Source organism: Muscardinus avellanarius (assembly GCF_963383645.1).
Source record: "Muscardinus avellanarius genome assembly, chromosome: 11".
Classification (NCBI taxonomy): domain Eukaryota; kingdom Metazoa; phylum Chordata; class Mammalia; order Rodentia; family Gliridae; genus Muscardinus; species Muscardinus avellanarius.
Genome location: NC_137797.1, coordinates 49,466,796 through 49,491,131, shown reverse-complemented (window position 1 = coordinate 49,491,131; position 24,336 = coordinate 49,466,796). Strand labels below are relative to the sequence as shown.

The window sequence follows — 24,336 nt, the reverse complement described above, 5'->3', positions numbered from 1 at the left end:
CCTAGGTGATTCTAATGTTCCACTAGGGGTGAGCTACTTGGGCTTTTTTTGAGTGTTGGTATAAATTGAGCCGGGCACTTTAGGGCTCAGGTTGTGTCTTCGGTTCCCTTTGATTTAAATGGAGGAGGTTGGGTTTGTGCTGCAGTACTCTTGAGGTGCAAGGGGGACAGCTTTTGCTTGTAAATATATATGATGCTCAGTTAAACTGGAAAAATTTGTTGTCTATCCGAAATGGAAATTTAACTGGGCATCCTGTATTTTATCTGATAACCCTCTCCCTGGCCGCAATTCAGAATGGATGGCCAAGGAGTGCTGTGTCTGTGATCACAAGTGCCGCTAGCATCCCTCACTTTGGCAGTCAGGGTTCAATCCAGGAAGCTCTGGCTCGCCCACAACACGTGCGTAATCACCACCACTCCAGACTAATGAGGCGTGATGAGTACATCTCTCTCACGCGTCCCTGGAAAAGGCGCAGGTGTTTGCTGAGGAGAGACTGTTGAGATTCTTCTGGAAGCCCAGCAGATTATGATGCTGTTACCATGGTGTCCGGGCTGGCAGGAACCAGGGAACAGATGCTGTGCTTTTCACAGGACTCTCCCTTTTGTCATGGCCTACTTTCTTTTGAATACTAAAGGTGCTTGGGGTTCTTCAGTTTTCCCACCTCGGGTACCCTGTTTTTACCAAGGGAGTGTTGAAGTGAACTTTCTAGCATGACCAGTTTTTCCTTCTACAGCAGGTGACCCCCCCCCCTTTTTTAGGTCACAGACCCATTTGTGCATGTGAAAACTATGGTCACAAAATGTTGTCTATATTTTAGGGCTTCACAATTTTTTTTGTGTGTGGGTCAGGGAATGGAACCCAGGGGCATTCGACCTCTGCCCTGTTTTTAATTCTTTATTCTGAAACTGGCTCTCACTGAGTTGCAGAGGGCCTCACTAAGTAGCTGAGGCTGTCCATGAACCGCGATCCTGCGGTCTCAGCCTCCCGAATGCTGGGATCACAAGCGTGCGCCACCACGCCCAGCTAAGGGCTTCACAAATTTGCTTATGAACCTGACTTAACACACACACACACACACACACACACACACACACACACACACACTTACAGCACAAGAAGGAAAGTGCTAGCTTCTGTATGGATTGTACTTCATTTCAGTAGGGTGTCAGGGTGATCTCAGGTCCTTTTCTCTCCTCTCCATAGCAATTCTCTTGGTATTTCTGAAAGAAAGGTCATTCTCCATTTCCGTGTAGCAGTTAGCCCTGGAATCTTCATTCCTGGTCTGAGGCCCATCCACATTCAGCCAGTCAAAAGAATGGGGTGACTTTCTAGTGTGTTCGGAGATCCTCCTAAATGGCTTACTTCGCAGAAGCCTCTGTGTGGCTGCAGAGGTAGTCTATCTAGGCTTCTGTGAGCCTCACCACTGCCCTTTTGTGGTCCCCAGGGCCTTCCCTCCATCACTAGAAATCATTGCTTCCTGGTCATCCTCGGTGCTTGCAGGGGCTGTAGAGATAAGAAGTTAAATGGGAACAGTTTCTTGTGGGCTTCCAGCAACTTGAAGAAACAACCCTGGAAAAAACTGAAAGTATGGGAAGGAAAGGAAAATGGAAAGTCTATCGACAAGAGGTGAAATTGTTGAGTAAACTGGGAAGTCCTCTCAGAAGGAGCCTGCTTGACTGAAAAATGACAGGCATGGTGTTTAATTTCCCAAGTGGATGATGCTAGATAAAAATGTTGAAGTTGGATAAGATATATTAGAATGATAGTAACCCAGAGCGGAATGGAGCTAACCTGCTCCCCTGTGGATTAATCCCATATTGATTTTTGCATTATGTGGCTGTAGTCATAAAATACAGCAGATGTCTTTAATTTGTACTAATTTGGGGATGCAGTGATTATTCTGAATGATAGAGTTTTTAATATATGCTACATTTATTAGGTATTTACACAAAGCATTAAAATTAGGTTAACATACTGAATAACCATGTTACAGAAACCTATTTTAATGAATAGGATAAGATTAACTTGTCATTAAGATCAATTACATGCAAATGATACTTGAAAAACCAAAAGATATTGTTCAAAATATCAGTTTGCTTAACTAAGCCTTTCTGCTTACTTAGTAGAAAGGTAAACTTTAGCCTGAATTCCCACACATCCCAAATGAGTAGAACCAAAACCGAATGAGGTTTTACTGTATGCACAGTTTGCTTTTCCTGTGTCATCAAGATGGTCATCTGAGGATAAGATTTCCATTTGAGTTGGACACTCCATAAACACTACAGTGATTTTCTTTTAGGCCTTTTGCTGCTAATTTTTGGCCCCTTGTTAAATAACTTTATTTCTTTTCTGTTTAAGGGATTCAAAGACAATGTCTATCGACAGAGAAGGAAGTATTTTGTGGATGTGGCCATGGGTTATAAATAGTAAGTACCTGTATAACTTTTTCTTGTCAATGGCTAGTTAGGAAAAACACATGCTGTGTTAAACAGACCTGTCTTCTCTTCACTTTAACTTTTGCAGAAGGCAGACACAAACCATTTAAACACTCACCAACTCCATAGGTTTTAAATGCCAACACTGATGTTTGACATCTGGGTATAATTGTAAAATAATGAGACCCGCAGACCTCATGCCAAGCGCTGCATTTATACCATTGCATTTGCAGCTCCATTAAGGCAAGGAGTCATTTCTGTACCCTAAGCAAGGTCTGGAAACTGCCTTAATTATACTTTTGACTTGGCTTTTCAGCAACCCCTTCAAGTGTCCAACTTCTCGAAAGCTAGAATTCAGCAAGAATGGGGTACAGAGTCATTTAAACAGCCTCAGTAGAAATGTGTTTGCTTTTCACGGAAAAGGACATGCTCTATAAATTTTCAACTCAATCCCAGATGATTGGGGTTGGGATGAAAATGGAGAACCTCACTTTTTGTGGCGGGGACTATACATGGTGCACAGTGACCAGCGGCAGTGACAAGATGCGTTTGTGACGGGTGATAATGTGGTGTGTGGACTGCAGGCTGTGTCTAGAAAAGTGGACTAGACATTACACTACTAGAGTGACTTACAATCCATCTCTTTCTTTTTTCCTGTATGTGATCAACTATATGAATCCTGTCCTCATATAAACAAACAAACAAAAAAAATCAATGCCTGGTAGAGGAAAAATTCCTCCTTACTGTAGTTGAGACTAGGTGGGAAGTTTGGCTGTCTTAAAAGGCATATTTTTCATTGGCAAGAATTTAGGACATCCTGTGTATAGTTATCGAGGGTATCAGTATTAGATTTTTTTTAATTTAAAGAACTGTGATATACAGTGCTTAAAGCCAAGTGAGAGGATTTCTCATTGCACATGTTGGGCCAGTCATTTGTCATCCCTAACTTTCCTTGATGCTCTGGTATTCTTCCCTTTTTTCTCCCAAGCCCCAGCCATCCTTCATCTTCTTTCTTTTTTTTAATTTTTAATTTATTTATTTATTTTTATTGGTGTACTGTATTCATACATCATAGTGGGATACATACTTTTGTAGACATACATGCACACATCGCCCAGTCAGCCCCCACCCAATCCCCACCCCATTCTCTCCCCATCCCTCCCTCCCATGCTTGGCTTAGTGGTTGACATCTAGTATTTTAGCAATTTATCCAAAATTAAAAATGATAATCTCACATAACAGTTTCATTTGTCTGATACCAAGCTTTTGATGACTTAAAGATAACATTTCAATATTTCTTTTTACTTTCTTTCTTACCAGAGAATATTTTTTTTCTATTTTTTTAAGTGAAACTATCATATATTTATATATTTATTTTTCAGAAAAAAAATCTATCCTAATATGGAATATGGACTCTAGATACCCAAAATGATCTTGAAAAAGAACAAAGCTAGAAGATATATATTTTCTGATTTCAAACCATATAAAGCTACAATAATTGAAACAGTGTAGTACTATTCTAAAGGCAGATATATAAACCATTGGAGTTAAATACAAGCCTAGAGCTAAATTCTTCCCTATATTGTCAAGTTATTTTTGACAAGGTTTCCACGAACATTTGGTGGTAGAAATAATAATCTTTTAACTAAATATTGTTGAAAAATAATAATTACATGGAAAAGAATAAAATTGGACCCTTACCTAATCCCATATACAAATATTAACTCAAAATAGATAAAAGACCTAAATATAAATCTTAAGACTATAAACTTTTAGGAGAAAATTTGGGTCATAAAACCTCACAACATTGAAATTGGCAGTGATTTCTTGGATATGATTTCAATGGCACAGGCAACAGAAGAGTATACAAACTCCCTAAAAAATAAAAAAAATATTGTATATCCAAAGACAATGTAAACAGAGTTAACAGTTACTAATAGAATGGGATAAAATATTTCCAAATGCTATATCTGAAGGTATATTAATATTCCAACTAGAAATCCTAAAAATTAACAACAATAAAGGCAAACAATACCCTTTAGAGATAGGTAAAAGACTAACATAAGTAATGAATCTCCGCAGATAACCAATCTTAGTTGACTGTTGGATGGAAACTCTTGTTTCTCTGGTTCTGGTGTGTGTTACCTATTTCTTCTTTGTAGTTAATCTCTTTGAGTATTTTCTCTAGTGCTGGTTTTGAAGACATAAATTCCTTCAGTTTCTGTTTGTCATGGAAGCTTCTTATTTCTCCATCTAATTTGATAGAAAGTTTTGCTGGGTAGGAAATTTTTGGCCGGAAGTTGTTTTCTTTCAGAGTTTGGAATATGTTACTCCAAGCCCTTCTGGCTCTCATGACTTGGTTTGGGAAGTCTGGAGTGATTTTAATTGGTTTGCCTCTGAATGTCACTTGGCCCTTTGTTTTTGTTGCCTTTAAGATTCTCTGTTTGGCTTCCACATCGGTCATTTTGACAATTATGTGGCGTGGAGATCCTTTTCTCCGATCCTGTCTAAAGGGAGTTCTATAAGTTTCCTGGACCTGTGTATCAACCTCTTGCTCTATGTTTGGAAAATTTTCTGCTATTACTTCCTTGAAGAGATTGCTGATCCATTTGGTTTCACTTTCTTTTCCCTCCTCTATTCCAATTATTCTTAGGTTAGCTCTCTTAAAATGGGCCCATATTTCTTCAATATCAGATTCCTGCTGTCGGATATTTTTTCCTAGATTAGAAACTATGCGTTCATTTTTGGAATGATCATCTTCTAAGAGCGAGATTCTATTCTCCATGTGGTCTAATCGGTTGTTTGTGCTTTGAATTGAGGCCTTTACTTCATTAATTGCATCCTTTATCTGTTTTTGGCTCTCTCTGAGTTCTTTTCGAAGCACCTCTATTATTTCTACAGTTATTTTCCTGATTTGATCTTCTAGAAATCTCTGAATTTCTGTTTTATCGGGTTCTGATGTTGTGGGGTTGTGGGCATTCATTGCTCCAGTATTATTCCTCTTTCCCATGATTTTGGAAGTTTGTGCCTTCTCTGGGTTCTTCCCTTGGGTCACTATGACTTCACTTAAGGTGTCCTGGATCTCGATTCAGTAGTATCTCAGACCCCACTACTCCTTTACTGGGTTGTATCACAGAGTCTCTGACCCAGAGAGTCGATAGAGGCTGCTTTAGACTGAGGGGGATGCCAGGTTGCACGTTCTCCTATGGTGTGATATCTCTGCCACCGCCCCTCCCCCACTGGGTCGAGTCCCAGGGAGTACAGTACTGGGATTTCTCCTCTGTGGCCCGCAATTTGACTCACTGTTCTTGAGTACGCAGATGTAGCTGTACTGGATTCGGTGAATTCTCTGCTGCTGCCGCCTGTGGCAATATGGCGCCGCTGCTACGCCCTCGGCCATGAGGCTGGCGTATTACTTCTTGGTTTTGATTTCCACTCTGAATACCTGCAGTGTGTGCTGAGCTCAGCCACTGGGAGCTTTAGATTTTACCAGCGGCGAGAAATCCCGCCTGGCTCTTCCGCAGCGGCTCACCTTGGCTTGCTGTAGCTGTCCGGTGAATTTGCCGCTGCCGCCGGCAGAATGGCGCTGCTGCCGCATCCTCGGATCTCCTCTGTGGCTCTGAGCTCTGTTCTCAGTCCGCTTTCTCTCTGGAGCCTGGTGATTTTTTTTGTTTCTCTGGTGATGGTGTTTTCTGGCTATGAAAGGCGCTGATTTTGTGGTAATGGAGATTGGTTGTTAGCGGGGCTCTTAAGCCCCGCTTTTCTCGGTCGCCATCTTCCCGGAAGTTCGACCTTCATCTTCTTTCCATCATATTTTTCTTCTTTTCTTTTTCACAAAAAGGCCATGTTCATTAAGATCAGGACTACTTGGTACATCCTTTTCCACATGGGCCTATGCTGTTCCAGACAGTGTCTTCCTCCCTCTGCTGTGACTTTGTACCCCTCACAGTGCCGTGTGCACATGCCTTGCCCTGGCTCAAACCCGACCTCACGTCTCCTTTGCCCTCAGTACCACCTCTCATTAGTCCCATCTCTCAGAGTTTCCTGGTTAAATTTTCAAAAAGGACCTTCATGGGCTGAGCTTATTTTCCCCATCAGAACCTGAGTGATTGTGGCCCTAAGAATAGCTCCCTCTGGTTCCTAGGCTTCCCTGAGGAATCAAGTCATGCCTGCATCGAGGTGGTGTGGGCAGGGTGATTCTTTGGGGGTGTAACCCATCTGGAGTATAATAAAAGGTTAATGCTGATAAATTAGGTAGATAAAAATGCATTTTTATAGTAGATGCTGTAAGATTTTAACATAGGATTTTTTCTGGTATAATGACTAAAGGACTAGCTCAAGTGTTATTTTATTTTTACTTTTTTGTAAAGCTCAGAAGCTGGATAAAGGCAAGCTGATGTAATGGTGATAGATATGAGTCAGCCAGTTTCAAGGAACATTGATAATAGAAAATTATTTGGTTTTAAATAAAATGTATTTACATGGAGAGGAGAGGAAATGAGTATAAGATCAAAGTAACGGAGGGTGAGGTTGTTAACGTGTTAATAAGCATTTGCCACCTCCTCATAGCTAAAAGTGAAATTGACCCATGGCATCTATGGGGAGAAACCCAGAAATTAGAGGTTTTCTACTGAATAAAGAAGGACTATGTGGAAGTGGGCATTTTGGAGTCTGGACCCAGTGTAGGGGGCCGGGAAGTGCTCAAGCCAAGGGGCATGGCTCTGGTAACTAATGTCCAGGAGACTGAGGTAGGCAGGAAACTGCCAATTTGTTATTTCACAAATTCTCACATGACTTACTCCCCCTCCCTATTGTCATGATAGCAGAGGCCAAATTATATCCGAGGGCTACTTGGTAGATATAGAATCAAAACAAAGGATGTTTGCCTAAGAGGGTTTGGGATCCAGTGACATTATAACATGCTTCTTGGACAGTGCTGCTCCCAGACCCATTAGGCAGAATAACACTGTGCTTAGGAGCCGGGGCCCTGGAGTGGTCAAATGGATTCAAGTGCTGGCTTGCTCCCTAGCTGGGTGATCTCCTCTGGGGCCACCACCTCTCAGTCTGTGAGAGTGTGTAACGGTCGGACCCACCTCGGAGGGCGGCAGTGAGGATTTACAAAGAGGCCCATGTGCTGTCCTCGCCCGGTGCCTGGCAGGTGATCAGCATTCCTCTGTGTGGGTGATTGTCATTCTTCCTGCCCTCTTTTTCCCCGGGGCTGCCTCCTGAGTCCAGTTCCTATCCTTTTCTTCTGTAGCTGTGTTAATATCACTGTTTATACTGTCATGTTAACAAACTAATGTAGCTCAGATGTCCCTGGAAGTAATCCTTGAAAGGAATTCTTTGGTTTCCCATTAAGGGCTCTTGGGGCAGCTGATGTTTTTTCTGATGACCAACACCCCTCTTCATGGAAAGAGTGTGTAGAAAGCAATCATATTCCCATATTCATGTGTGAGAGAAGCCACGTAAATACTGAACACAAATTGCCCTTGGCTCCAGTGCTGCCTGTGAGTGGATGGAGTTAATGCGCTTGCAAGCACATTTCGGCTTTCTGCCATGGTGTCAGTGAGGGAGGGGCAAGGTACTAACAGATTTCAAATAAGCCTCAGCCATTGTTTCCAGTTTGCCACAGAGCAAATCCAGTTTCCTTTTAGTTCACTGAAAAATAAAGGTAAGATTTCTAATTGAAATAAGATTTTTTTTCTGTAGCGCTGATCACTTGTAGAAAGATGTCAATACCATAACGACTTAAGCTCTTTAAAGTATACTCTTTCCAGATTTTCCAAATCAAATCTTGGAACTACTGGCTTAAGAAACAGATTACTAGCTGGATATGGTGGCACACACCTATAATCTCAGTACTTGGGAGGATGAAACAGGAGGATCACAGGTTCACAGATAGTCTCAGTGATACGGTGAGACTCTTGGCAAATTAGTGAGAAAATAAAAAGGGCTGGGAGTGTAGCTCGAGATAGAACACCCCTGGTTCCAATCCCTAGTGCCAGCACCATTAAAAAAAAAAAAAAAAAAAAAGGCAGAGTATTTGAGGTTGAGGTAGTCTTGAAAAATCCAGTGTGACTTTTTAATGAGGACCATTCTGGGGCTGGGAGAATGGGGAAATGTTGGTCAAGGGGTACAAATGTTTTAGTTAGAGGAATAAACTACAAAATAAGGCAGTGCATAGCATATGTTAGCTTGATTCAATCATTCAGTGTAAATGTTGCATAGCATCACTTTGTACCCACAAATTTATACAATTATAATTTGTCAGTGGTCAGTAAAAATAAAATTAGGGCCCATTCTGACACTTGGGGACAATTAAATTTCCTGTTGATAATTATTTTTATTTTTGTGGTACTGGGGTTGAACTCTGGGACATTTGACCTCCAAGCTTTACCCCCAGTCCTTTTTATATTTTTTTAAAAAAATGTATGTTCTGAAACAGGCTCTCTCTAGATTTCTGAGAGTCTTGCTAAGTGCTGAGGCTAGTCTTGAACCTGTGATCCTCTTGTCTCAGCCTTCCAAGTACTGGGATTACAGGTGGGTGCCACCATGATCAGCTTCCTGTTGATAATTCCTAAAGATTTCTAGATACTTGAGAATAAGTCATAAATGTATGGTCAGAAACATAGAAAAAGATGAGCACAGGTGTTTTGAGGCTGTAGTAGGGATTGGCAGGATATAGTCTGAGGTGTCTGAAGGTAAGGAGAAGGAAGAGAAATGAAATATAGAATAATCTATATTGAAACCACAGCCAAGAAACCCTCCGGGGGATTCATGTTGAATACTATATTTTCTATGATAGTCTTGAAAGGATAAAACAGGAGGAAAAATCAACACGAGCAGAGAAAAATGAAAAAATTCCACTCTATGATGAAAAACAGCAGGCTCAAAGTCTGTATTACGGTGAACCCGAAAGAGGTGAGGAGTGGAAAGGCGCCATCACGCTGAGACCCTCAATAGCCACAGCTCAAGCGAGTTCCTGATTGACAGCGCCGCTGAGAAAGGCGATTGATTACCCAGGGCCCGCAGCGCCTGCGGTGCGGCTTGCACAGGAGTGTCGGAAAGGCCTAATTGCCTCACCAATAACAGCGGAGGAAACAGTCATTAGTGCAAATAGTATTCCCCATAGAAGACCTGAGAGAGCGCACCCTGGATCGGAGAGCACAGTTTCTAAAATCATCCCCAAGAGAGTGTCTAGTGTGTGGATTGCACCCTGGCCTTCCCCACTCAATAAAAGAAATCCTAGTGTAAACAGAAGAAGAAAAAAGTGCCCGTGATTAGATAATGTGATGTGCGTATAGACCTGCAGTTTGGAGGAGATGGAAGTGCCTGGGGGGCAGATAGCATGCAGAGGAAGAGAAAATTATGACTGTGATGTTGTAGCTGTTAGGATTGTTTGAAACTACCCAGTTTTTTGTTCTTGGCACCTTTGTATTTTCACCTCTGTTGCATTTCCGTGGATTTCATGATTGCTAAATTTTTGTGTGTGTGTATGTGTGGGAGAATCAGTAATACATTTTTTTTAAATAGACTAGAAATAAATTTTTCTTTGGGGGCTAGTGTAATGATTATTCAGCAACGTGCAGGCATATTTAATTTAATTATGTTTTTGGTGGGGATAGTGTAAGTTATTTCAATCTATTTTCATCTCTGGGAAAGAGGCCTCTAGCTCTGACTTTAATTATGCCACTCTTGTTTGCCTAAATGGATTTTGCATCTTACTGTGATTACGTTTTGTTATGAATGTCTTTTCTCCTGGCTAAAATTAAGGTGGCACCTGAACTGCATGCTCTTCTCAAGGGGCGGCTTCCTCTTTGATTTATTTATTTTTCCCATCCCAGGAATCTGAAATGTAAATTGGCTCAATGTGAATGCCAACAGGTAAGGTAAACAAGAGAGTTTCAACATGTCAAAATTTGTGACCTAAATTAGATTGGAAAATTCCCTGTTTTGCCAGGGAAACTCATTCGTTTTCAAATTCAGGGATCCAAATGGTTTCTTAACATTTCTCAGCTTCAGCTTTTTTTTTTCTTTTTGCAAAACTGGAGACAAAATACATCCTCTCTTTCTCTCGGGAATATGTTAAGGAATAAATAATGGGGGCCATTGCTATCTAATGTATTTTATTTTATTTTATTTTATTTTAATTTTTTTTGTGGTACTAGGGTTCCTGGAAGCCCTTCTACCTCCGAGCTACACTCCCAGACCTATTTTAGACTTTTAAAAATTTGGAAACAGGGTTTCTTAAGCCAGCGCGGCTGGCTTTGAACCTGCGAGATCCTCCTGTCTCTGCCTCCCAAGAGCAGGGATTACAAGCGTACGCCACCATGCCCGGCCCTATAATGTATTTTATTATCTTCATCAAAGCAGTATTCAAAGAATGTAGACTAAAGTCACAAGATTTACTTGGATCCCTGATGAACTGGGGGGTCTTCGATTGCTTTTCTTCATTTCTGTTTAGACCTAAGAGACTGTGTAGAGTAATTAAGAGAAAGAAATTGGACTTGACTCCCTGGGGTGAATCTTAGCTTTACTGTTTACGAGCTGAATGACCCAGGCAAATTATTTAAGATTAATTGTTTGTGCCACAGTTTTCTTATCTGTAAAATGGGGATTACCCACTTAGTGCTTTATAAGATTATTATGAGAATTAAATAAGCTAATATAGTGTCATCCCAAATAATCCAATGTAAGACCAGTACTTGGAATACTAGTTAGGAAGTGCCAAGTAAGTATTTGGTAATATTACTATTTTCATACTTTAATCCACCTCTCAATTTTTTGGTCTGCCATCATGCTTCAAACCCTTTCATTACCCTATGGGTGCCACCTTTCTTCTTTCTCCTTGAATAATGCTTTATTTAGGTCCCAACTTCTGTCTCCTACATTGTATCATTTATTTATTTGTGCATGACAAATTCCCTCCCAAATTTAGCAGCTTAAAACAACAAACATTTATTTTCGAACACAGTGTCTGAGTGTTAGAAATTAAGGTGCAGGTTGTCATCTGAGTGTTTCTGAATCAGTGCTTCTCAGAAGGCCAAGTGTTGGCTAGGGAAGCAGTTATTTTATGGCTTGACAGGGCCTGGAGGCTCTGTTTCCAATATGGCTACCCACAGGGCTGTTGGCAGTGGGTTTTTTTGCAGTGTAGTTTCTCCACTGGGTGGTCTGAGCATCCTCAAGGTAATGCAGCTGGCTTCCTGTAAATCCAGTGACCAGCAAGGCAGACTTCATTGTGCTTTAGCCTTGGAAGTGCCATACTGTCACTCTTGCTATATTCTTTTGCTATATTCTTTGATAGGGTGTTTGAGGAGACTCGACATTGGCATAAATGGCAGGATTCTTTGGGAATCATCTTGGAGGTTGGCTACCACATACATTTGACTTGTGTCTCATTTCATTTAAGACCCTCCTTAACTGCTCTCTCATGGTAGGTGCTAATGCGCTGTCAGATGCATTATCTTCAGAATACCTGGGAGAACAGAGATAGTAGCATGGTGTAGCAGAACTTGGGGCAGAATGTAGGGGCTTTGGAGCTAAATAGAACAGGTTACGAATTCCTGCCTCCTGCTTTCAAGCTCTATGGCCACAAGCAGTGTGATATAGTCTCTGTGCCCTCTTTTTCTGTGTATGTGATACTGGGAATTGAACCCAGGAATGTTCTATCTCTGAATTCTGAACTATACCCCCAACCCTACTCAGACCCCTGAAACAGGGTTTTACTACACTAAGTTACCATATGCTACTGGTTTTGAACCTGCAATTTTCCTGTCTTAGACTCCAAAGGGCTGGGATTACAGGAGTGTGCTATTGTGCCTGGCCTTAGTGACCTCTCCTTAATATGGGTGCAATCTGTACCTTGCATGACTGGGAGGATTAGCAATGTTCCATAGCTCAGAATGTTGATTGGCACAAGGAAGTGTTGAATCTAAAATAGCTATTATCATCATTATTATTATTACTACCATGTATCAAGTAGCTAGTGATTCTCTAATTTCATGTAATTAATTTTTAAGCACATTTGAATGAGCAAAGGACCTTCAGGAGTGATTGAGTCCAGGGGCGTCAGGCTCTGTAGTATGATTGTAAAAAAAATTGTAATGTGAAGGAAAATTTTTTCTTTTAATTTCTTATTAATTATGCTCATAGATTCCTTCTTAAATCTGAAAAAAAAATTCACCCTCTCAAAGGTCTTCATAGGCCAGTGAGTTTCAGCCAGCTTAAGTTAGAGGGTAGAGTTTGGCACCGGGCCCCTGAATGGCTAATGAGTCTATACATGTTCATCAAAGGTGACCCCTCTGCTCACATCTTCAGGTAGTCTTAGCTTTCTTTCCTTAGGTTCCTGCCATTTTCTGGGAACTAGTAAACATATTACATAGATCCTGTCATTTAACCTCATAATGAACCTTTGAGATAGATATTACTGTTGTACTTGTTTTAAAGACAAGGGAACTTAGGTTCAGAGACATTAAGAGACTTACCAAAGATGACACAGCTAATCATGTCACCTGCATCAACACCTGCCATTGCTGCTTTAATCTCATGGAAATGGAGTGGTGAGTTGAAGAGCACAACTAAAGTGGAGACTTGCAGCTCTGGGGTCATTTTCCAAATGGCCGCACAAGTTTCCGAGTAGGGCTAGCCTCTTTGGGGAGCTTCAAGAATGCTGCTCTTGTAGAATCTGTTTTTGCACAGAAGGTCACACCATTTATTTTGTTTCTTTAATTTTGTTTTGAAGTGTCTCTAGCAATTCCACTTGACATAGGTGGTTTCGCACACAAGTTGAATATATTAGCAACAGAACTGAATGACTTGGCATCTTTAAAAGTTTATCTTTCTCTGTGCAGGATTTTCAGCATATTTGAAATATGTGGTTCTTGTCAGTACCTAAAACATTTGAGAAATGGAGTCAGTACTCCAACTAGCCCTGTGTGACTCTCACAGGTGGTTTGGGACAGCTGCCTGGCTTTGGCCCAACCCAATATAACCTTATTCCAGTTCCATGCAGTGAATTTTCCCTGTTCTCCCTGGCCTGGGCTCTTCTCCTCCCACCCAAAGCCTGATCCTCAGGAGATAGAGAATAAATGGAAATAAACACAGCTGGGCTGAGGCTTGAAACAAACAACTGCCTGGGATTTGTCACTGGTTTTTACTAGTCGCTCTTCCATTTATTTCTTGATTTTTTGATTTATAAAATTGCGCCCTTCATGATTCATTTGCTCTGAGCATAAGTACTCAGCAAAACAGAGACTCTAAAACAAAACAGCCCCAAATGGAGACTAGCATCTTTGAGAAGCGCAATCACCAGCCCAGCAGGCACATTCAATTTGGGTGAGCTCGTGAATATTCTACACAGCTCTATCAAAGAGAGAATTTTCTCTTTCAACATGGAGTGGTGTTGATTATAACCTCCTCTCCTCATCAAAGCAAAGAGGGGCACTATTTTTTTTGCCACCCACACCACCAAATACTGTATAATGTCAAAATGAAGCCCTCTGGGACTGAGGTTTAGTCATAGGCCCTGCATTTTAAAATGTTTGAATAGATGCATAAATAACAAAGTGAATGTGCCTTGGAATGAACATATTGGACTTCCAAGCCAATATGTTCCAAACCCTTCTCAGGAGGTCTTTGCATTTTCTTCTTCCATTAGGTGACTCAGCAGGGCTCAGTCATATAACTGCAAAGAAAAGATGACAGGAAAAAAAAAAAAAAAAGAACTAAGCTCTAGGTCTTTTGGTGAGTTGCTTTGCAGACCTTTCACTCCCCAGTGCTCAGGTCTGTGCCTCTTGGGTTTCCTCTCACTCACAGGTAGCGGTGACAGCTTAGCTTTGTGTTTGAGCTGGAGAGTTTCTGATCCCAAGTCTCTCCTTAGAGGCATTTGCAATTATTGTAACTTGCAGAAAAATAACTGGGGTGGCTCCACCTTCCCACCTTTCCAGAAATTTCAGTTGACCTTAGCATTTCTCATTTCATGCGAGAAGAGGCATGATTTATGGATCTTGCTAGGTTTCGGTATGTGGCTCAAAGGAATACGTTACTAACTGGAGTCGCGAGTGCCACATTACCTATTTTTAGATAGGTGAATCTTAATTGGAAACATAACAAATAGAGGATGGTGGGAGTGTGGAAGGGAAAGTTATGCTTTTTCAACAGGGGAAAACTTAACTGGAGGCTGCAAGCTTTTAGCCTTAAAGACACGCTCCTCATCAGTGTCATTGCCAGATGGTCACCTTGATGAATTGTGGGCTCAAGTGATGTGGGAGAAAGCTTTACTTCCCCCTTCTCTGTCTTTTTGAGAAGAGGCACCTTAGCAGGCAAATATGTTTTCTCCCTGACTGAGCTAATTTTATCCTATTCCATTATCTTCCATTGATTTGCTTTCCCAGGTTTTGAATGAAACTGAGATGTATGTGGCTGTTTGGGTACTTTGCGACTCCTGCATAAACACTAGTTGTTGATGCTTTAATTTCTCTGAAATGGAGCGGTAAATTGAAAAGTAGAACAAAACCAAATATTTGTGGGACTGGGGTCATTTCCCAGATGACTAGAATCGTTTCCGAGGAAGGTCACATTAAGGGTTTTAAGAATGCCTCCATTGTAGAATCTAAATATTTTTCTCTGCCCAAGAGGCCACACCTTTTATTTAAAAAAAAAAAAGCCTGTGTGGCAATTTCCATTTGACACAGGTGGTATCACACACAAGTTGGGAAGAAGAGCCACAAAATTAAATGACTCCATCTTTTAAAAAGTGATTCTGTTCTTTACAGACTTCTCAGCGTATTTGAAATGCACAGTTCTTGCAAGTATTTTAAAGACTCCAGGCTTTATGGGAGAATCATTTTCATGCCAAATGTTTCTTTCTACCTGAAGTTTAACTCAGTGGCTAAAAGGAAGGGAGCCTGAGAGTTGTAACGAGAGACAAAAGGGAAAATTGATTCGGGAAAGGTTTTTTTTTCCCATATTTTGGGCTCGGTGGGTTTTTAGGTGTACATGAATACCTCAGTAGGATGTTGTCTGATTATAGCATGGCTCTCACAGCTGTGGAATGCATTAATACAGTACAGCCTGTGGCACTCACTGACAAGGACAGCAGTTGTATCAAAGTCTAACGAGTTTTGCAGGGAAAGAGGCATGGGTACTTTTTGCTTTAAAATTTCCCTGAACACGAAGGATTCAAATGACTTCTCTGAGCCCTATCCGAGAGGCTAATGGACTTGTAGGGAACAGTGCTGTTCTGTCATCTCCAGATCCATTCCCAACCCTATAGGGAAGTGATGACATTTTATTCATTTTTGTACAGCTGGAGGGAGGGCATCAACTACAGTGAGTATCTTCTAGGTACTAGGCATTCTTTTTGGTCCTCACAGTGTTGCTGGGTATCTTATCTTCCTTAGTGTCAAAAGGAAGAAATGTGCCAGTGCTGGGTACATTTTGGGTGTTCAGTATCTTGCACTGGGATTTAATGGTTAAGAGCAGGGTCCCTAGAGCTAGGGACCCTGAGTGCCCCCTCCCCCCGCTACTTATTAGTTGTTTGAGCGTGGACCACTTACTCTCTTTGATATCCTCCATTGCCTTAATCATAAAATGGAGATACTAACAGTCACTTTTTTATTTTTGGTACTGGGATTGAATGCAGGGGCATTTCAGGTCTGAGCTACATCCCAGCCATATTTTATTTTTTTTTTATTTCAAAACAGAGTCTCACTGAGTTGCTGAGGTCCTCGCTAAGTCGCTGAGGCTGGCTTCAAACCTGTGATGATCCTGTCTCAGACTCCAAAATATTGGGCTTACAGACATGCGTCACTGCACCTGGCAACGGTCACTTTTTCACCATAAAAGTTGAACATAATCCATCTAATGAGCTATTATATTATTGTTATGGTTTCAGGTGAGTGAGCGGGTGAATGCATGTATGCTGTTATATTCACTTGCTTGACGTCACAATCTGTATGGTTAACTGTGCTCCTGTAAAAGGTCAAGGCCAAAAGATAGCCACATTCAGTCCCTGCCGGTGAAGGTATAAGAAGCATCAGGTTGAATGTGGAGGTCTTAGAGACACTAGCTCTGGGCGTCTGCTTCTAGTGGCCTGAGAGTGTTGGCTGCCATTGGTGACTTGGGAATTTTAGCTCTCCTCTCTATTGGGCTCTCTGAGCTCAGCCTCATCGTGTTTGTTGATCACGCACACGTTGATGGATGTTAAATCCATTGTCGTTGCTGTTGATATTTAATTTCATGCTCATTTTTGCAGATGAAATTCACTCCTCTGTAATGTGACGAGGGCTTCCTACAAGGTGAGAAAATGGCGGGAAGCCCTGTCCTGTGGTGCACAGGACAAATAAAAGCAAATAATTTCCAGGAGTTAAATCTTCACTCTCCCCCAGGCTCCCTAGGTGCAGTAGTTTATTTTCATTATGTCTCTTGTAAAGGCAGTGCCAATATTAGCAACGTGAACAAAACAAACTAACGTTTTTGTTTGCTACCATCTGAAAGTTCCTTAGGGCCCATAGACTCATTTACGAAAATTCATGTGCACAAAACTCATTTGCAAAAGCAAATAAAATATGTGATCACAAATGCTCTTTACCTGACTGGCCTCGGGGAGCAGCTGGAAAGGCATTTGTGTCTTTACACAAACACTCTGGTGGGGTTTAGCAGTCTTGGGCCTCCCAACCTCCTCTCTGATGGGCCTCCATCTAGCCTTGTTAAGTCAGATGACTTGAACCTCTTGAAATCTTGTGTGACTCAGATCACTGTCAAGTTGCTGCACTGAGCTGTGAGTTTCCTTTTGTGAAAAAAAAAATAACATAAAATCTGTGTGCCCTGTGGTTTTGACAATATCTTTGAACATTCATCCATGAGGATATCCAGCCTGGAAAATATCTCTGTGTATAGTTAAATTTTGGAGAAAACCCAGGTGAAAATTTTGGCTCCCAGGAAAGAAGGGTAGGGGAGGAAGAAGGCTGAGGCTCATTAATGGAAAAGCTACGTGTGAATATGTGTATACATGTGCACCAAGTACTGTGTGAATATAAGCCATTGTCAACATGATCCATATTATGATGTGAGACTGTAGTGCACCAATTAAAAAAAAGAAATTTGGCTCTGAGTGTGATGGAATGACAGCGTCTAGACAGGGACCAGGAAGTCTGAGTTGAAGTTAGAAAAAAAAGAAGACTTTACATGTAAATTAAACAGTACATAAGTATAATTGGAAACCACCAGAAAAATTATTAAAATGTCAAGATCTTGAGTTGCTTTTTTATAGCTTAAAATATGCGAGGCAAGAATGAGAAAGGCAGATATATATCTGCCAGACTTTCTGATACATAACTCTAGTTTTTCTCAACATTTAAGTTTGTGGCTTGTTTTAGGCTGATTGATTTACTTAGTCATTAAGTAAATATTATTTTTTGAACACCGTTATATTATAGGCTCCACTCTGGGTGGCAGGGATATGAAAATGAACAAAGCCAATAAAAATTCCTGTCTTTGAGAAACAAATGTTCTAGCATGAGGTTAGACTTAGTATAATAACATATCCGTATATAATTTTTATTACATTTTACTTTTGATTAACATGTATTAATTGAATATATTAGTGGGATTCAGCGTGATGTGTCTACACATGCCTACAGCTTGCGCTGGTCAAATCCAGCCTCATTTGGTCTGCCCTCCCCAGCCCCCATGCACCCCCTCACAACCTCGGTTTAATCACTGCCCCACATTTAGGTTGGCTTTCTTTAATTTCTACCTATGAGAGTGAGCATGTGGTACTTGTCTCTGGGTCTGGTTCATTTCATGTAATACCTTCCAGTTCCATCCATTTTGCTGCAAATGACAGGATTTCATTCTTTATGGCTAAATAGAATTACATTGTGTGTGTGTAATATATATATATGTATATGTATATATAATTTTGTGTGTGTGTGTGTGGGTCTGGGGATGGAACCCAGGGGCATTTGACCTCTGAGCTACACACTCTGATCTGTCTTTTATTCTTTATTTTGAAACCAGGTCTCACTGAGTAGCAAAGGGTCTCATTAAGTAGCTTAGGCTGTCTGTGAACATTGATCCTTTGGTCTCAGCCTCCCGAATGCTGGGTTTACAAGCATGCACCACCACGCCTGGCTTATATATCACATTTTAAAAATCCATTCATTTGTTGATAGACTTTCAGGTTGATTCTGTATCTTAGTTATAAAAAGTACTCCAATAATGAGTGTGCAGGTATCTTTTTGACAAAGTAGTAAAATATTTTTAATAATTCAAAATTCAGTATTTTGATTTTTTTTTTTGGTGGTACTGGGGGTGGAACCCAGGGTCTTTTCTACCTTTGGGCTAAACTCCCAGACGTATTTTATATTTTATTTGGGAACAGGGTCTCACTAAGTTGCTGAGCACCTCACTAAGTAGCTGAGGCTGGCTTTGAACCTGTACAATTTTCCTGTCTTAGTCTCCCAAGTGCTGGGATTACAAGTGTGTGCCACCACGCCGGGCTATTGTGAATATTTTAACTTTGCTTTCCTCCCCCTGGGCATTACTACTAATATTATATCATAAAGTTATTGAGCTACCGTTATAGTCTGAATTCTGAAATATAATTTTATCAAGATATTTCCTATATATTCTTAGAAATCAGTAGGAAGAATAACATTTGCTTTCTGGTTCAACCACTCCACTCAGGTTATTTTTTCTTCCAGCAAGGCTTTTTTCAATTCCAGAGGTAAAAGTGATTTTCTTGTTAAGTACTCATTGGCTTGTCTGGAAGATACCTGGATGTAGATGACACAGTTTCCTACCAAGTGACTTTATGGCCATCAGTGAGCGCTATCAAGTGCTGATTGAAATTTCTACACAATAGTGTGTCAGCTCACTTGTGAAAAGAGTAATAAATGCTTACTAACAATTACATAATAAATAGTAAATTTTATGAATGATGAATATTTTTTAAAAAAATTACATTTGATCCCAAACAAGAATAATGTCAATCATACTCTTCTCTATTTTTGTGTGCTTTCCAGGATAGAAAGTAAAGGGATAAATTATACTTTCCTGGAAATTATGCAGGAGTCGGGGTTTGCTCACTGAGGAGTCTAGCACATGCCTCTCATAAGTTAGGAAGGAATAAAGATAGAGACCACTGGCCTTCATGTTCTCATGAACTTTTGCCCAAGGCCCTGTCCAAATCTCCAGGAGCTGCTAATTGCTAATGATTTGCAAAGTTGATGGATTTTACATTTTATCTCTTCTCCTTTCCCTACTGCAACCCCCAGGTGAAAGTGTCAATCAAGAAGGACATGCTAAGGAGAGAAAAAAAAAAAAACGAGGCCAAGATGAGAGGGAGAGTCTTGTCTATTCCAGGGAGATAAACAGCTCTTGAATAAGTGAGGCGTCTCCTGCCCCAAGGAACATGCAATGAAATAAAATAGAAAATGAGTTCTTTCTTAACCGTGTCTATCAGATTCACCCATCCCCTTAACCAATTCTGTCTGCCTTCTGCTCTGTTTGGTCCTTGCCACTGAGAAAAAATCCAGCTGATTTCAAAAAGCACAATCGGGGTTGTGTTTCAGCTGGTCTTGCCATCTCGATGTAAATACTATCAATTGTAGTCGGTCGCATCCTCCTCCACTGAGTAAGTGAATTGCTTCCCCACGCTGGAGTTCCTCTAAAGATAATGCAAGCAGAGAGATTGCATCTCATATTGAGAATTGTAGCGGCCAGGACTCCAGGAGGCAGCCAGGATGTACCACTACAAACAACTATTTCCCAATTCCCCAAATTAAAGAAAAAACAATAAAAAATAACTAGCTTGCTGTTGGATCTGCTGGAGGAAAAGATCAAAAAATAGTTAAATGAAATGAAAGAAAGCAGTGTTCCTTATTCATCCAGCTATAGAAAGACCTCCCACAATTTCAGTTTTAATGGGGTATATGTGTCCCTGGATTTCTTGTGTCAAAAATGTGTTTGTTAAATAACTTTGCTCTAACAAACTCAGGACTTGCACAGAATAACTCCATCCATATCCGCCCCCAGTTAGGTGTGTCTGTGTGCTTTCTACTCTCTCTCTTGTGTATGGACAGGGTGGGTGTTTCAGATTTTTCCCCCAATCTCTGGGAAGAATGGGATTTAATGCTTCCCGCAGCCTTCAGAATTTCCAGAGAAAGTTCTTACTCATCTCTGAGTAACAATCCCCCAGGGATTTTTTCCTACTGTCAAGCCTAAATCCCCATGGGGATCATATTAGCCCGTTTCCTGCCTGGTCCTCACCAAACACTGGTGCCCCACCCAGACCGATAGTGCTTTGGTTTTTGACAAGAGGGCAGAACCGGCACTGAATGGAAACTACTGCTTTTCCCTGGATGAGGTAAAAAGTGTGAATCATAATTTTGGCGGTTGTTGATAATTCTGGAATCTCAACTAATTTTATATAAATGGAGACTCCCTCAATATCCAATTAAATATTTATGTGTAATTAGTTTTCTGAGGAGCATCATTTTGTTGGGATTTATACAAACATAAAATGGTTTTGTTCCCCCACTCATTGCTTTCAACTGTATTGTGTTGAATTCTCTTTTCTTGCTGGGAAGCAAGTTCCTTAGCAACATCTAATTTCCTGTCATTTTCAATTATTAGCATAGTCTCATTTGGGTATTTAAGACCTGGTCCTGTTCATTTAAAAAAAAAAGATTAATTTCAGACTGGATTCAAAGTGTACCCTCTTTACCCCACAGTTATTTGGAGAGCATGTGTTTGTGAGTGCTTGGTTTATTTGTTGTGATTTTGGAGGATGGGCGTGCCCTGGTTCTGAGACACCTCCTTGCCTTCTCTCTTCCAGGACTGAGTTCCTCTGGAGTTGGGGGCTGACATCAGGGTGGAAGAGGCCAAGGTCTTATAGGCTTGCTGGAGTGTCAGTGGTGGGCAGGTGTTGGGCCACACTCCCCCTGGTTTGGAGTCTTTCTGATACAGTTCTCCCTGCATAGTGCTATGTTTGGTGGTGGTGGTGGTGGTGGTGGTGGTAGGATAGGGACAGACAGCACATACCCTGCCTCCCCTGGGCCTTGTCAGGCGTCACTTAGCTGACCGCCCCCTGTTTTGGCCCGTGACAGAGTGGGTGCCCCTCAGTGCTTCATTTTGAAGGGCAAAGGGAACCATGGGGGAGTTCTGTCTCCCAAAAACTGAGCAGAGCAGGATGGGTTGGGTCCTCTTCATCGACCTCCCAGGCTCAACACGTTGGGTCTCACAGGAATCTCTGGGCATTGGGATTTACATTAATGAGAACTTCAAATTTCACAGGACACATGTTAAGTTCTGTCTTCTTCCCCGTAGTGGGCCTATGCTTCCAAACACTTCCTACCTTCCAAATATTCTCAGGAATGGCCTTTCCCTGCTCAATTCTGGTGGCAGTAACAGGGAGCCTGTGGCCCTGCTGTTCGCACGGGTCTAGCTGGGAAAGCTGGGGAAACTTCTGGCAGGTGTCTACAGTCCTGAGAAGTGATTTCAGGAAACAGCTTGCCCTCGTTGTTCAGGGAAGAGAAACGAACATGCTCTCCCCACAACCCAGAGCATCGCCTCTTCCCTTTTAGGCTGGTGGGTGGAGTCTGCGAAGGGGTGGGAAGGGTGGTGCAGGGGGAGTTTGTTGGCAGGGCCATTTCTGCTTCACCTTATTGGGCCTTATAAAGAGATGGCTTCAGCTTCTAAAGGCTTTTTCTAAAATGTGGAGTAATTTTGGATTAGAACAAGGTTTTAGTATGCTGAACTATGTCTGTTGCACATACATTATAATAACATGTACCCATAGATAGATGCATAATGATATACAGGTATATATCCTAGGCTGGAAAAGATCAAGAAACCCCACTGACACTCTTATAAGGTAATATTCCTAAAAGAAAACTACTGACCTATAATGAGCACAAAGAAATGTAACATATTCTGATTTTCCCATGACTACAATTCCATTTTTCTAAATGTCAAAAATCAAAGTATTAAAAATATATGGACAGCCCTACATTCCTGCTGCCCATTCCATGCAGAAAAATGCATGTTTATTCTGACAGGGAAACCCAGCAGTATGCCACAGACTTACTAAGTGGTGAAAGGAATGAGTATATATGGAAGTACTCTTTTCAATCTACAAATGCATGCTTCTAATATCATGAGGACATGATTATAGATGAGACTTTATGTATACAAAGATATATACCTACAGGCTTCATTTTAGTTTGGTGTATAAACATCAGTGATGTCTGAAATACATTTTAATTTCATTGGTATATACTAATCAATTAAGACTACAGTATCTGGAGCCAGACCGACTGGGCTTGAAGCCTTGATGCCATGATTTCAGACAAGTTTCTTAATCTCTCTGAGCCTCATTTTTCTCTTCTGTGAAATGGGGATAATAACAGTATCTACCTCATGGGGTTGTATGAGAATCAAATGGGTTAATTTGTATAAAAAATCCTTGAAAAAGTGTTGCACACACAGTTCTCAGATATTGGCTTTTATTATATACCTGTATGCTGTATGAAATACCTAGAAAAATGGGAGTTTTTTTTTTATAGAATTTTTAGGTGTTTGAAATAGAAATGAAGTGGTTGAAGCTAGTCTTTATGATGATGTTGATTTTTAAAATATTTATCTTTAAGAGTTGCCCAGGGCAGGGGGTTAGAGTGATAGGAGAAATGTTCCCATAGGATCATAGGTGAGTTACTTGAGTTCAGAGTAGCAGCGTACCCTCCACCAGTCATTAACTAAAAGAGCAAACCAGTTAGCCACCTGGGCAGGGCAGGCAAGCAGAAACAGATGAGAATATACACACCATCCATATTCCCAGGATTGCACTGCTGGAAGTTCATTAGTAAGTAACAGACCTGTGTAATTCTTTCTTCCTTCCTTATTTCACACTTACTCTCTTTCTGCACTTGTTGGCTATGCGCAGCCCCCCTTTGAAATGATGCATGTTCACAGATTGATATTGAAGGAAAAAGTTTGACCTAACGATTTTTTTCAAATGGCTTCTCAATATTTCATTTATTGTTTCAGCCTGATTGCTTTCCTACCTTCCAAGCGTGCACAGCCCTTATTAGCCTTATTGGCCTACGAGACTCAAATTGATTTGAGTTGAATTTTCTAGACCCAGAGGCAGACCACTTATATATTTATTTCTTTGCATCCTTTCTATTTTTATCTTCTAATATCAAGCTTTCATTTTAAAATCACCATGGATGCTAAGACTTAGTACTTTTGATCTTCCCATCAAATATTTGTCAGGTTGTAATTTTTTGTTACCAACAGCCACAATTCAACAAGGCTAATCTTGTTCTAATTTGGTTTCTATAAGCCCTAGTCTCAGTACTTATGGAAAGCAAATGTTAATTTCTAGTTCTTTCTTTAGTGTCTGTTATCCAGTCACTGCTTATGGTCTGCCTTTAATTAAAAAAAAAATTGGAGGGCTGTAGAAACTACATTTGGACCTGAACGTTAAGCAACATTCTAACAAGAACACTGACATATGTAGAGGGTTAGGGCTGGGTTTGGGAGGGCAGGGAGGAGTTTCTCTGATAGCTTACTCTTGCTATTGTCCTCTTTCTCTTCTTCGCTAGCTCAGAGCTCCTTGAAATACCCTACAGCTGTATTGGTCCTGAGTAGCAGTTGCTGTCTTGCCTGTGCATGGGCTCCTGGGTTGACCTTCTGTCCGAGGCTGGGATGCTAGATTGCTGGGGCAGAATCCTAGTTTCACACATACATATATTTAGACTCCCATGTGCTGTACTGCAATGCCGTAAACCAACTCAGTCCAAATGGGGCGCGAGTTCACTCGCGATCGAGAATCTCAGAAAAGATGGGGAAGGATAGGGTGACGTACTGCAGCCTCTTATCTGCAGCGATTCTT

General features: G+C 41.0%; 1 protein-coding gene across 1 annotated transcript in view; it reads left to right on the top strand.

The window, feature by feature from the left end:
• Positions 1-24,336, top strand: part of TPH2 (tryptophan hydroxylase 2) — a gene marked incomplete at both ends in the record, with an annotated part of 110,505 nt that overhangs the window by 10,319 nt on the left and 75,850 nt on the right. Inside the window, one exon of the mRNA XM_080705784.1 lies at positions 2,359-2,426. Within this exon, the coding sequence (XP_080561910.1) occupies positions 2,359-2,426 (68 nt within the window). The remainder of the gene's footprint in view (positions 1-2,358; positions 2,427-24,336) is intronic.